At 38.1% G+C, this 14,650-nt stretch overlaps 1 protein-coding gene across 4 annotated transcripts in view; it reads left to right on the top strand.

Moving 5' to 3' along the window:
- The window catches only part of ADGB (androglobin), a 108,723-nt gene extending 103,936 nt beyond the window's left edge, over nt 1-4,787 (top strand). For all 4 annotated transcript variants that reach the window (XM_027739531.2, XM_027739533.2, XM_027739535.2 and 1 more), the window contains 3 exons: nt 1,484-1,571; nt 2,557-2,740; nt 4,314-4,787. In XM_027739531.2, coding sequence (XP_027595332.1) covers nt 1,484-1,571; nt 2,557-2,740; nt 4,314-4,499 — 458 coding nt within the window. In that variant the 3' untranslated portion in view covers nt 4,500-4,787. The remainder of the gene's footprint in view (nt 1-1,483; nt 1,572-2,556; nt 2,741-4,313) is intronic.
- The last annotated feature ends 9,863 nt before the right edge of the window (nt 4,788-14,650 follow it).

Raw genomic sequence — 14,650 nt, 5'->3', positions numbered from 1 at the left:
TGTTTCTTTTCTTCTGTGAATAATGCTGAGATCAGGCCATCACAAAAAAAAAAAAAAAAGAATAATACCCAGTCTGATTGTGACAATATCTGGTCATGGCTCATGTGCATGGAATAGAACCTGTGACCAGTACATAAGATTAGTACTTTTACATCCAGGTAAGGAATCTTCGTGCCTTAAACAAACACAGTATTGTTTATTTGAAAAAATGTTATTTCCTCTAAGTTACTGGGTCAGTACTTCAAAATTAATGGTTGTCTACCAAGTGCTTTGTTCTAAACTAAGCGTTTAGAGTCTAATATAAAGTCTTATGAAGTAAAGAGTGACACTCCAATGACTGTAAGTTGTTATGGTTCAATTCCATAGAGTGCAGCAATACGCAATATTAGGATGGAACATTTCTGTAATATTCAGTACCTTAAATGAGAATTTTTGTATTCTGGAGAATACTTTTCTGAAAGGCAGTGTCTATGGCACTTCCAAAGATCCAAGTCACCCTTCAAGACCACCAGAGAAGGCTGGCATATTTGTCTATGTATACATATATATACATATATATAGACAGTATATATATAGACTGTAATTTTTTTAATGCTCAGAAACCTCTTTTCTATTTTTGATGAAAAAATTCCAGTAATGTTTTTCAAATATTTCAATTGGTTACTGCTACAGGTAGACTAAGAAGAGAGTTTCTATGAAAGAAAACTACTCCAGTCATCATTAAATCTCATCAGATTTCACAGGCATTTTCAGCACATTCAGAAAAATTAAAAGAATGAAGCATTGGACTAATCACAACACAGCTCAGCCCAGTGCAATGCTTAATATCAGATATGTTATTGTGTCATGATAACTCTACAATAAAATATAGCATGGTTACTATCCATGTGGTTAAAAAACCCTGAGACTTCAGAATACAAATTTTAATATGTCATGAGACCATTTTTCTTTAGACTGGTATTTCCTAAACTAAATGTCTACCCCAAAGGGAATATATATTTTTTCAATCTACAGACAGGACTGGGCAATCAGATTCTTATTGTTTTGTTTTGTTTGGTTTTTTTTTAAATAAAAGAATATGATTCCTAGCTGATTATAAGTTGTTCTTGTATTATTTAGGCACTGCAAATTCAATGTTCTTGTTTAGATTTACAAACTTTCTTGAGTAAAGCGGATGTAGCTAAAATACGTATATTAGTTTCATTTTAGCATATGTGGGGTTTTTGCAGCATGTTTGATTCTATCATGAGTGTTGGAAATAAAAGGGCAGAAATATTATATCCTCTCCAAGCCATATTCCCATTTAATAGTGTATTTTGCTGAGCCAAAAGAAGAAAAATTTATATAAGAATTTAGGTGGAGCTAAATTAAATAATTATTAAATTAAATGAAATAATTATTAAATAATTTATATAAGAATTTAGGTGGAGCTAAAACCAAATAACCAGGTTAATCTGCTCTGGTTTTTATTTTCTTACCACAGAAAAGAAAGCCCCACAAGCAGCTATTGACTCAAGATTACAAAGGCAGAAAAAAAAATGGGAGCTTATAGACCTTAGTCCTTACATGAGGTAAACTGCCTTAACATAATAAATGTCAAAAGACCTGAATCACTGCACTGCATGTAATGAGTATGTGACATAAACATTTGAAGAATGCACATGCAGGCAAATATACTTATTTCAGTGTTCGTCTTGAAAGGAGCACATATGAAGTTTATCAGGACATTATGCTAGTTTAAAGTACTGTGTTTAACAAATGCAGTTCAGTTAATAATAATAATAGTTAACAGCTGAAATAACTATATTAATTATATTTCCTATTCAAAAAAACTGTATTGTTTATTACAAGTGTTGACGTGAACTTATCGAGCTATTTACTTGCACCTGTGTATTTGCTGCGCTGCAGCTAGAACCCACTTCATGCTTAAGTCCATTTGTATTCAATGTAACATTTCTGCATCTCATTGATTTTCAAAAGACCTTAGAACGTGCTGACAAAAATGTCCAAATTTAATTTTAAATTAAAAGAGAAACAGGTGTTACATTGAAGTGAATAACATTGAAACAGTAGAAAATACAGCAAAATATCTTCCACAGGCTTGAATCTTTTAAGCATTTAATTTGTCTTCAAGTCCTTGACTTTGACACTAGTCATTTAAGTCAAAATGTAAAAAATATATTGTCCATTTAGCTACCATTATGCCAAAAGCAAAAAAAAAAAGTTACATTTGTCTCAATGCAGAATTATAATATCAAAAACTTCTGGAAATGTATTTCTTGCAAATTAAAATAAGTGTCACATGTAGGAGTTTTTCATGTACTCAAAGATGAGTATTTTTTTATAAATATTTTTAAAATAGACACTCAAGTATAAGAAGACCTGGCCTGAGTGTCATATATAAGCAGAGGAAAAGTGACTCCTTAACCATATCTAACCATACAATGGTGACGTTGCCAAATATAAGCCAAATATACGCATATAGGTGTTAAGCAAAATATACAAGACCCAGAGGTTTTTTTTGAAATGAGACAAATATCTTTGTATTTCCTTCAGAAAAACAAGGTCTGAATCTGTGCTGAGAAATGAGTCTATTATTCAACAGCAACAGATACGTAAAGAGGAAAAAATTAACCATTTTAGGGAACTTCAGGAGTTGGCTTTGGAGCAAAGACAAAAAGAAGAAAATGACAGAGCTTTATTGAAGCAAAATATACTTGAAATGTATGAGAATCTGCAGGTAGGTTGTCAAGATTACTTTCCAGTAACTATTACTGTGATGTCCACCACTAGGCTGAATATCTTGATCAGCCATCATCAAAACTGTTGTATTCAGTACCAGTAGTTAGAAGCAATGAACAAGCTTGAAATTTTGCTTGGGCAAAGGTTAAAACTGAAAGTTCTAAAGGGAAAAAAAACCAGTACTATACAACCTCCTTAATACGATGTTCTTAGTACTTGCTTGATACAGCTCTCTGCAAAAACACTATTTTAAGAATATCACCATAAAAGGGTGGTTATATTGAGCATTTGACATACATGACCAGGTGCACATTAGGTAAAGCATCTCTGTTTTTACTATTTTTCTGGTTATAGAATTGTATAGGCTTTTTAGAAAGTAATTTTGAAAAAATTATATAGGGGGCGAGTTGCTCTTAATGTGTCTTACAGCAAAGTTAGAGAACACAATTTTCTTGGAGTTTGAATTATTAATCCTTAAAAAACCATGTATATAAAAATAAATTTGGTAGCATTAGGGTAGAATCCATTGTGAGGATTAAAGCAGCCAATTCATTGCACATGAAATTGATACAAATATCTTACAAATTGACTTAACTGTTGAGCATCAACAGGAACAAAATTATTTTTTACACAGTGGTGAAACAATAACCATTAGCAATCAACTGGTGACTATTCAGAGCTCTTAAAGCTGGATAAGAGACAGTAAAAATAATTTTACATCAAATCAACTTCTTTACAGAAACCACTTGAAAACATCTTCTTTTTAAGTTCCCAGTCAGCCTGATTTATGTTACACAACTACAGGTCTGCAAGGAGCCACAGTTCTCTAGCAGTGACTGATCCTAATAAGAACACGTCCAGGTTTTCAGGTGTTGCTATAATTTTGGATTCCTAACATACTATATATTAGAAGGGATTTTTTTTCTCAACAGCAGTTCCTCAACTCTTTCTAGAAAGTATTTCCATTAAAAATGTTTCACAGTATGAATTTAAAATGAGAGTTTCTTGTGAATATGCACACTGTGCTGATAAGCACTTTTGCAATTTTTTCATCTGTAGACCACAGAGAACTATATAAAGGTATTCAGGAATCCCCATTTTCCAGGACGGAAATGGAAAGGAAAAAGTATTCAGAGGTGTCCAAGTCCCGCTTGCCCTAAGTCTCATTGAAGGTCAATGTGATTTAGGCTCTTTTAGACTCTTAAAAGTCTAGAACTCCTAAACCATTTCAGCATTTCTGACAAGTAGTTTTTAATGGACTCGTTTATGACAGCAAAGCAAACTAGTACTAGTCTGTTGCCCTATCCTCCCTTCACATAATTAGCTTATTATGCTAGAAATTTAAAAAGGATTTTTTTGAACTTTCTCTTCTTCTTCGTGGTGAAAAGATTGATATAGCTGTTTCCTGTGAGAAATAATAAAAATCCAAGTAAAAAGAAAAGGAGAGCTACTCTCCCTCTACTTACAGAGTCACAGAGTAAAACAGACCAGGAAGGATGCAGTTGCTTGTGATGAAATAAATCAAAATTCATGTGTTAAGAGGGGTGGTATTGTTGTTTGTTTTTGCCTAGGCATCCTTAGATGAAACACGACTCAGAGTTCGCAGCATTCGGGAAGCATACAGAAGTAACCTGCTAGAGGCTGAGCTCAGAAAACAAGAAGAACTGGCAGCTCAGGAAGCAGCCTTAAAAGCAGAGAAAAAGAAGAAAAGCACAGACAAAACCAAACCCAGTAAAGGTTCAGGGAAAAAAAAGTAGTTGCTTTTGCAACTAGTGAAAGAAGTTGATATGCAAAGATGATATGCAAGAAAGTTGATATGCAAAGATGAGAAAGAATATTTGTTATTTTGCGGTATATTTGGCAACTATATCACATTTTATCTCTTTGTCTGTTGCTGGTGAAAAAAAATGACCAGATATTCTTTTTAACAAGGTGTTTGCTATTTTGCTTTTCATAAAGCTACTCACTACTATTAAAGTTGGTGTGTTTTACTAGAATAACTTTTGCAATAAAATTTGTATTTCATTTAGACTCTTCTCCCAAAATCAAGTGTCTTTTGTCTTTTTTTTCCCCAGTCAAAACAGAATCAGTCAAGAATGAATCAGAGTTGAAACAGTGAATGTAACCTGTCAGTTTTGAATGTCATTTGATGTGGCTGCTTAAGTGGATGAAGATTTGTGGAGTTTATCATAATTAAATAGTGGCACACCATACTTTTCATATGCTGGCACTGGGAGGCTTCCCAAAGCCTAGTCCAGTAGGCACTCACAAGCTTTCTGTAATATCCCTTCCATCATTCTCTTAAGTGTTTTTGAATCTCACAGTAACTCTCTGTAGTGATAAACTCTTGGCACAACCTTCCAAGGCTTGTTAAATGCTTCTGAAAACCCTATTACTCTCTTTTTTTTTATCTTTCCTAATCTATATTTTGCCCATGGTGGATTTGCTCAAAGTGACTAATTATAATAGAGTCTCAGCCGGAATTTAAAAATGTTTCTTAAAAGTAGAACCAGTGTGTGAATGAAGTGGCAATCACAGGCCTTTTACACATAGGGTGAAGTATTTCCTCTAAGGTCTTGTTTCTATTAGCATAGAATTTCTGTATTTGGGGTTTTGTCATCAAACACAAAAAAATATGTGCATTCGTACTCACAAGCTATCATTCTGCCCTCAGAGACAATGCTCAAAACTCTTACAATGGTAAAAACTCTCTCTAGACCAGACAGAGCTGTTTTAAATATCTTAAGGAATTTTCTGTGTATGTAGTCACAAGCAGAACCTTGGCAAGTTAGACTAAGTACATACTGTATGCATACTATATGTCCAGGATGTTTGAAAGCACTTCATTATCTAGGCAAGGTGAGAAACCATGAAACTCCCCTATTTAATGCAAATCAACAACAAATTTTATCCTTTGCTTTCTGGCCAGCCACTGGTACTGGCTAGCCATTGCATTTGAAACTAGCCTTTCTTCTGTGTCTTAATGACATACCAGATGTTCAGTCTCTGCTAGTTTTGTTCAACTCTGTTTTATCAGCAGCTCACTATGTGGCTTATACTTAACTCACTTCTCTATCAGTTCTGTGATGTCTGTGCTTAGTACATGATCACACCTACACACCTGCTGTGATGCCAATGCCTCCATTCGGCCTCCTGCCTCCCATACATCATAAACTAAACTAACTAGCTTGAGTTCTCATGTTTGAAAGGGAAGAATTGAAACCAGAGTCCTAAAACTGCACCAGTGACTTTTATTGCAAAGAGCAGGAGCTAAGTTTTGCTTGGACCCATACAGGCTGCAAATAAAGAGGCTGTCAGTTTTTTGCTATAATTGCTCTTTGTCCTCTCTATTTTGGAATATGGGATATACTGCTTCATAATATTCCATCTTGTTTCCATGGCAATAGCACGTGTTGGTTGTCTTCTCATGTGAATCTCTAATGAGCTTCTGTAGAGGAAGATCAAGCTGAAGTTCTGTTCTTCATGTCACTGTAAGTGCTATAATGACATTCTGTTGTAAAAATAAATCCAGTTCCAAAAACCAGCATTATCAACATCTGAATGTCAAAAATTCAGTGAATAACCTGCATGATCACAACCCATCCCCACATGTAATGAGCTATCAACTGACTTAAACAGACACAGTGTACTGTGATCTATCTACATTATCAAATCTTGTTCTGACGTTAAACACAATTCGAAGTTTCATAATTTTCTCACTTTGAAAAGTAACGTGGTATCATCAAAATCTGCTGTGTGGTTTGTGAATGTCTCTTTTGGCTCGTTTGTCATTTCAACAACACAGATATGATGAAGGAGTGAATTACTGTCACACTGTTTAATTGCATGTACTTTGGAGTATGTAATGTTTTAAGAGAAGCGCAGTAACAGTTTTACTAAATCCCTACGCATATTCCAGAAGAACAAAATATTCACTTACCTCATAATGGAGCCTGAGAGAGAAAAGGCCTTGTTTGGATTGTGACAAAGAATTTGCATACATAGGACCCAGAAACAGATGACTGATGAAATTTCCTATGCATCTGTTTTACACCAACACAACAGCTTTTTACATGTGCAGTATACTACAGGCTAAGTTAAAGATGGGTAAAGATGTACAAAAACTGAAGCAAATGTAACTGTATTTCAAAACAGCCATTTGCAGTAATTTAAGGAGCCATCATGTTTAGCACTTTACTGTAAGAAAAACTATATGTTTTGTTGTAATTGATAGGATTGTTGCCTCCATTGTGTAGACCAAGTTGCCCAGCAGTCAAATTATGTGTTTGCATGGATAAACGATGTTTATTTTTTTACCCTCTATGAGTGAAACAGTTTTTAAGCACCATCATTATATAAAATTTAACCAGCCTTTATATCAAAGAAATTTACCATAATAAAAGCTCTGAAATTTGGATAGTCATGAGTCCTGCTTACACTTAGCTTGGTCATACAAGGCCATATTCAGTAGGGGCATGAGGACAAGCTTTAAATTATGTATTTTCTTACTTAGGGAAGAATTGCAGCAAAGGACTCAAACATGGGGTCAAGCACTTTACAGAACAGAATAGACAGGGAAAGCTTTTCTAAATCTAGACATGATTGTTCTATCTTTTAAGATAACAGTCATTTTGGAGGTACAATGGTTGCATCACAGCATACTATACCAGGTATTTGGTGGCATCACATCACAGAAGAGAGGGCTTGGGGGAGCAGGACCAGGGTTTGAGCAGTTACCTTCTAATATTTCTTGTAGAAAATTATCCCTGAGAATATCTGTACAATTTTTCACTTACACAGCCTCTCATTTTTGTTCATGGAAGAACTCTGTATGTGAAAAACAGTACCTATAACTATGTTGATCTCCAAATGTTGCAGTTCAATTGTCTTGTGACTTAGAGAGTTGCGTACTTCTCCACTGAAATTCAAAATCTGACTTCTGAAGAAGAGCATGGTAGTAGCCATTTCTTTACACAGACAAAGAGAGTGGGGTATCCCAGAAATTCAGAAATCCTGAACTGTCTCTGGCAGAAGATTGTGTGCTTCTTACAGAGGCAGTCACCAATATTATGGTAAGATTTTATGTTTGTGTGATCCCCCCACATTTTGAGTACCTCCAACTCATGAACCAAACACAAAAGCTAATTCCAATCTCTGAATTTTAAACGCTATTGAACAGTCTGTTAGTATCTAGTCATTCCTGAGTATTTGCACAAAAAGAAGCAGTTTCAGGAACCAGCACAGTGGACCAGCAATGCATTTTGAGAAACCTTGTGAACTCAGAGTATAGGGCAAGATTGGAAATATTTTACAATAATTATACTTGGTGATTAACTGGAATTTTGGATATTGATTTAGAGATTATTTAAGGTCGAGTTGCATTTTTTGTAGTGTTAAAACAAAAAGGATTTGTTTATTGTACTCTTTCCTGATTCTCATTTCTCTTTCAACTGAAGTATAGCCAGTTATACAAAGGAAAATGCCACTATTCAGTAGAAATTTGTAAAAGTTTGGATGGAAAATGCAAATGCCACAGGAGAATTAATACATGTTAGATTGCATTGTGAATAATCCCTACAGAATTTCTCAGAGTTCAGCTTTTTACTTCTGCATTTTAGGAAAAAATGTGGATTCACAGTATGACACAGGTACCTGAGAAGGAAAATAAGTCTTTGACCTGATAATTCAGTTTAATGGGGATTAACTCTGTAAAGAGTTAATCGCTTGTAATAGTTCTTTGTGGGTGTGTTCTGCAAAGCTTTAGCATTTTTCACTTCTTGATCATTTGCTTGATCCTTTTCTTTTGACCAGCTATTCTGAACTGGAAAGGATCTCTTTTATTAAAATACATATCTACAGTTACTTTTTAATGCAAGTAGCTTCATTAATCTTCAAATTACTTGTCCCATCTGCTTTGCTTTAATTTGGCTGGCATTTACATAATGAGTTACAGACCAAAAACCAGACCAAGCCTGTTTCAGGTTGCCTTGCTGCTAAGACAAGCAATGTGCTGCGAAACAAGGCTCAGTTCTGAGCTGCCAGTCTGCTCACCCTGGCAATGTGCAATTTAGCCGCTCTGCAAGGTCTCATTTCAATTCAAAGAAGAGGCAGTATTTATGCACATGCACAGCATTTCCCCTCCAAAAGGCAAGAAAAGTGTCTACATATTTTGTCTGGCAAAAAACCATAAGAGAACAGCTTTGCATAATCATATGGCATTTTGCAGAATGAAGAAATCTCACTCACAGAGCCCTTTTTTCCTCTCATTCATTTCTGGAATCAGTCCTAATAGATTCACAGTTCAGGTAATGTTTCAATGATTTAACTGTTCTTGTTTGCAGAAAAACAAGATGTTGTTGTCCTCCATCTCAAAGGAGGACAAAGCAGGAAAGAAGCAGAATGCCAGAGGAGGAGAGAAAACAATTTGAATCATACGAAATGAGACAATAGCACAAAAGGAAGATGAAGATGTCATTAGCCAAAATAAGAGAAAATATTATGAGCAGTGGTCAGGTAGGACTCAGGACCTTTGATTCTGTGGCAACAAGAATGTGGTTAGGGACAGCAGTTCAGGGACTGGCAGGCTATTCTGGGAATGAGATAACATACAGACCCAAGTGTAGCCAGATCTGAATGCACACTCCTCTGTGAAACCTGAGCTCCTCTGCCCAACACAAGGCTTTCTCCCTAAAGGCAAGCACCAAAATGCTCACTCTTCCATGGGCACATCAGAGGTGTTTACCTTGCACAGGGTAGCCCAGTGGGTGCAGCACAATCCATGGAATGCAAAACCCAGGCTTCTCTTCCCTAAGCCTGTGAAAGCTGGATTCCATGGGGGTGTGTCCACAGACAGGACATCTCAGGTACCTTTCCCAGATACCATGCAATGCTCACAAGACCAAGTATAGGGCAAGAGAGATCCTGACTCTGTGTACAAGCCAACTCATTGCAAAGCTGGAACATACAAGGAGGGATACAGCAGCTGCATGTTCAGGGACTTCAGTGAGGTTTAACTTGCTAAAAAGTCATATATATGAAATGTCTTGCTAAACAGAAATGACTCCTTTGCAGCCTGTAGTATGTTAGTTTTACTTTCCATCCCATGGCTGGACATTCTACACAGGGCAAAAGACAGTAAACATCAGCTGCAAACTGGTACAGAGGTAGTCAAAGTACTCAGCTGTGGCATGGCCAGAAGCAACCAGAACTAATTCAGATGTAGAGAAAGAGCCTGAAAGAACACAAAGGGGCAGTGAAAAAAAATCTATCCTTTGTCTTCTCTGCTACACTCCTTCAGCTTTAAGGCCACAATTATTATGGGGGTTTATTATTTTTTTTTTACTTTGGAGAAACCTTGACCTGGCTCTGGAGACAACTGTTGGCAAAGGCTAGAATCACAGATCTAGAAATGCAGAAGAGACTAAAGCTGCTCCACCCCCAGTCCATTAGGGCAGACAAAGGAATGAAAGCCTTTATATCACAGGGCTTTACATACCCCATAAAATTTGACTCTTGGGAACTGAAGAAAGATAAAGGACTAAAGATTAGTCACAGATGCCTAAAGCAATGCTTTAGTACTCCTCTCTTACACCACAAAAATGTGGAATGGGGAGATGTGAGGTTCAGCTAATGAAGGAATGAGAAACTTCTGCTCACTCCGTCCTTACTCTTGACAGAATGAGTTTCACAGCACTTCCCATCATCATCAAAAGCATTAGGAAAAGCAAGGGAATGCTTTTCTATTGTTCCAGTGAAAAAGGTGAGTTTCCTGAAAGCACATTTCTCAGACTTGCTTAGACAGCTTTCACCTGAACACCTGAACAGTGTTATGAGTTTCAAAGACTTCACTGGTAACTTAGCTTTTCTGAGTTTTTTTTTTTTTCCCCAGTAACATTACTGGCTTAACACATTGCAGCTGTGATGTTGCAAATGAAAACTGTTTGGATAATTGGGGCTCTGAAATACCATTTATGCATAGACTGAGATATTTAGGTTCTGGTTAGTGTGTTTATCTATGTCCATATATGCTTTCTCTTAAAGACTCTGATTTATTTACCACAAATCAAAAAGTCTGGAAACTTGGATAAGATTAAAAGACTGTACATCCCTATCCTACCATTTACAAACTGGATCCAGAGAAAAGCAAGTCAAGATGAGGTATTATTCTATTTTCAGTCTTCTCACTATTCGTAGCATGAGCAAGGGGTCTATTATTTTTCCCCACCTATCTATCAGCACACGTGTGCTGAGTATATAATTTCTAAAATTTAACACACAATCAGCACTGGTACAACAGTGCTGGTGTGCAATGCAGAGCAATTACAAATCAAATGCAAGATATTTTATAAGATAAAGTCTCTGCTCAGTGACATTCAGCTGGAGTTTTGCTAGAGGCCAGGAATTCACTAGCAGGAAGCACAGGGCAGGACATTGTGAGATAGCACTCTTGACAGTCCAGTTAAGTACTTCGCTTTCAGATACTACAGGATGCAAAATCTCCTTATCTGTCCTTTTTTACAGGTTCCACTGTATTCATTGCTGCTTTCATACTGTCACCCTGGTAGCAGTGTGGCTGTATGGGGAAGTTATATGGATAGAATGGAAATGAATTTGAATAGAAACCTACAGAAAGGTTGTGTCACGGCCATTTTTTTTTTTTTTAATCAAAGGTAGTACAGATAGGATAGAGGGGATGCATAACTCTGGCCAATCAAATCTGGAGGCTGAGTCATTCAGCCACTTTTAAAAATCCATAACGATGATTCGTTTCAGTGAGAAAAGGTAATATACACTGTGAATAAGGTAATTAAAGAGGGTATTTAGCTTACTGAACGGCTTGTAATTTCCTGTATTGCCCTGGCTCTTTCCCCCCGCTCCGCCGCCGGCGCTGCCCCGGAGCGCTCGCTAGAGGGCGGTGTTTCCGCGCGGCCGCCGGCCCGGCCCAGCCGGCGGCTCCCCGGGGCTGCTGTGATGCTGCTGTGATGCTGTGATGCTGCTGTGATGCTGTGCCACCCCTACTTCGCACATGGGCCATCCCTGCCCAGCCACCCTGCTGCGCACGGGGGTCGGGGACACACCCCGCGGGAGCCCAGGGGCGTTCCTGCTCCCAGCTGTGCCCTGACCGTGCGCGACCGAACATGGTCTCTCAGCAATTCGCGGCTACAGGAGAGAAATGCTGAATTTCTCGCTGGCATGGGCTTGTTTCCGAGAGGCTGAAGGCAAGGATAGCTAGCTGTCTTTTTAGTCTTTTGTTTCCCTCGCAGCAAAATGTGTACTCAGTTTTGAGTAGCGCTATAAATAAACAAAGTAAAAAATAATAACTGGGAGGCACTGGTCTGCAGAGTAACAAAGCCCTGTGCTTTTATCTGGGCCCTGCAGAGCTGTGCCCCATCTGCCCCTATTCTACTTTTGAAAGAGAAGGAATCTGTGTAAACTGGAAGGATTTTGTATGGCTTTCAGCCCCTCTGTCGGTTCTAAGACCGAGTGTGTAACCGCTCCAGGACAAACCTCAGCCCAGCTCAGCTGACCAGTGGGTGAACCCTCATTGCTGCAAACCCTCAGGAATTCAGGTGCTGGCTGTGTCCAGCCTGAGTTGCCTCGAGCCTTTGAGCTTTTCTGCCTTTGGCCTTTTCTGCACTTTGTTCTCAGGGCTTATCCTCCCGGCCAGATGATGGCTTAACTCAGCTGACCTTCCTCCCCCAGCAAGGCTGACACCGGTGCAGAGTATTGATCTCACTGCAGTACAGAAGGTGCAGCCGAAATACTGAGACTCACTCACCTTGTACAGTGTAGTACAATGAACTTCCAGAAAGTAAAATTGCTTGTTCAGGAGGCTGATAGAGTAAATCATTAAAAATACCTGCTGTCCATTGTGCCTCTTGACATTCATTGTGCTGTAGCTGTGACTTGTTTTATTGACTCATTATAAGGATATAATGCACTGGGGAGTCAGAAACTTGCAAAGGGAAGTATCTGCTGTCCCATAAATTGTCCCTGTAATTTTGTAACACATTACAGTTTTAAGGCAGGTCATAATGTTCCCAATCAGTTACCCAAAGGTAGGTCTCTAACTAAAAATGTCTTGAGTTTGTGAGGAGCTGAGGAACTTGCTTCAAATTGGGGCACTGAAAATCAGGCCAGTTTGAATTAACTGCTGGTGGAGCCTAGCTCTGAAAACACGGACTGCCATTGCCAAGTACAGCACTTGCCTTTTGAAACAGATCCAGGGAACGAACAAGCATAAAAATATTCCAGACAACTTCAGCGTGCTATTCAGCGACACTGACCCTGCCTGCACAGATGAGGGGCATGACCTGAAGGTCCTCGCCTGGAATGCAGACACAGCAGTGTCATCACCACTGGATACGCATCTGCTTGACCCTGGACAGGTCCTGCAGCTGAATCACCAAATCTACACTCTGCATGTTATACAAGAGGAAAAATGGGGATTGGGATAAGCAAGGGTCTGTTTTCTCTCCTCCAAGTACTCTTGCATGGACTGAGTAGCTAACTGTACAAGTCAGCTGAATCATAACATGGGCTGCTTAGATTTTTGAACAGCTGATGGACCTTTTCCTTCCATTTATGAATCTGACACATATTAGCATGCTAATTTCTTTCACAAAATTTTTGAGCTGCAGCATCAAGAGCTACAGCAAACATTAGTTTTGAGTTTTGTTTATTGTTAATTTTTCAAATGTCATCATGCACCAAAGGTCTGCAGGAGCCCATCACTTCTCAGGGACAAGAAGACCGCAAGAACCTTCTGATGGGGAACAGTCCGTGCAGTCTTCTGCCTACAGTAAACTTTTTTTCCCAGTATGTGGGCAACAAGACAGAATATCACAGAAATTAAAAAACAGATTGAAGCTCTCATTGTGTTTAAGATGCAGTATATATCAGGATATGGCATTTGTCTAATGATGAGTCTTATGGCTGAGGTGTTAAAAAAGAATTAGTCTAGGCAATTTAGCCACCAGACAGCTATTGATATTAACAGAAGCAGGCTGATTGACTTTGCAAATCTCCAATTATAATCCTTGCTATAATTATGATTATGCTTCTCTGTAGAGCACTGCTGAGCCTCCACTTTTGACTCATACCAGATTCCCACTGAAGTCAGCAGGAGCTGTGCTTGAGATGGGGCTCTCACAGACAGCACTGTTTGTCCGAAAGTAAACAAGCTGTTCCTGAAAATTGCTTCTCTAAAATGGACTGATTTCCCCTATGTATGGTAATAGCTCTAATCGAACATACAGCTTTTGCTTTGTTCTGCCACAGGAACAAAGTAAGGTTTAAGGGACTGGTGGTCTGGTATATCTTCAGAGTTGTTCAGCACTGTAAAAGTCTTAACAAAACTTCTCACTCTGGCAGAGTAGGGGCTGGCTCAAGTATCCATCCAATAATTCAGTTTCAAGGATATCCCGCTTGCCTGAAAATCTTCTTCTCATTAGTTTTTATGCAGACAAGTAAAATGTATTTAATTGATTTCATCATCATGATTAAAAGGAGGTAAGTAGATTTACTTACAAGGGAAGTAAGTACTTGGGTTTATTGTGGAAAGCTTACACAGGAAAAATCTATCTTCATCTCCTTACCTGCTATATTATACACTCAGGAAAACTCTTTGTATTGATTGTGGGTGAAGTTGTTAATTGCCTGGCCAGTACTGCAAGCAAGGAAACATATTTGGGAAGCAGCTTTCCGTTTTTGTAGAAAAAGAGGAAACAAAGACTATAAGCTGGGGAAAACCCAAAATAGCAAAATTAATGAGACTATCATTACTCATGTTAAGATGCACAATGTGAGAAGAAGATCTTCATATTAGGAAGTTTCTGTAAAGGTTAGCTTGCTGACAAATTACCCCCATTATCTTTGTAATCACTTGCTAAGCCATAAAAAACATAAA

Source organism: Pipra filicauda, unplaced genomic scaffold (assembly GCF_003945595.2).
Source record: "Pipra filicauda isolate LSUMZ 115617 unplaced genomic scaffold, ASM394559v2 scaffold42_size3861933_pilon, whole genome shotgun sequence".
NCBI classification, from domain to species: Eukaryota; Metazoa; Chordata; class Aves; order Passeriformes; family Pipridae; genus Pipra; species Pipra filicauda.
Note: the sequence above shows the minus strand (reverse complement) of the source record. Positions and strands in the feature narration are given on the sequence as shown.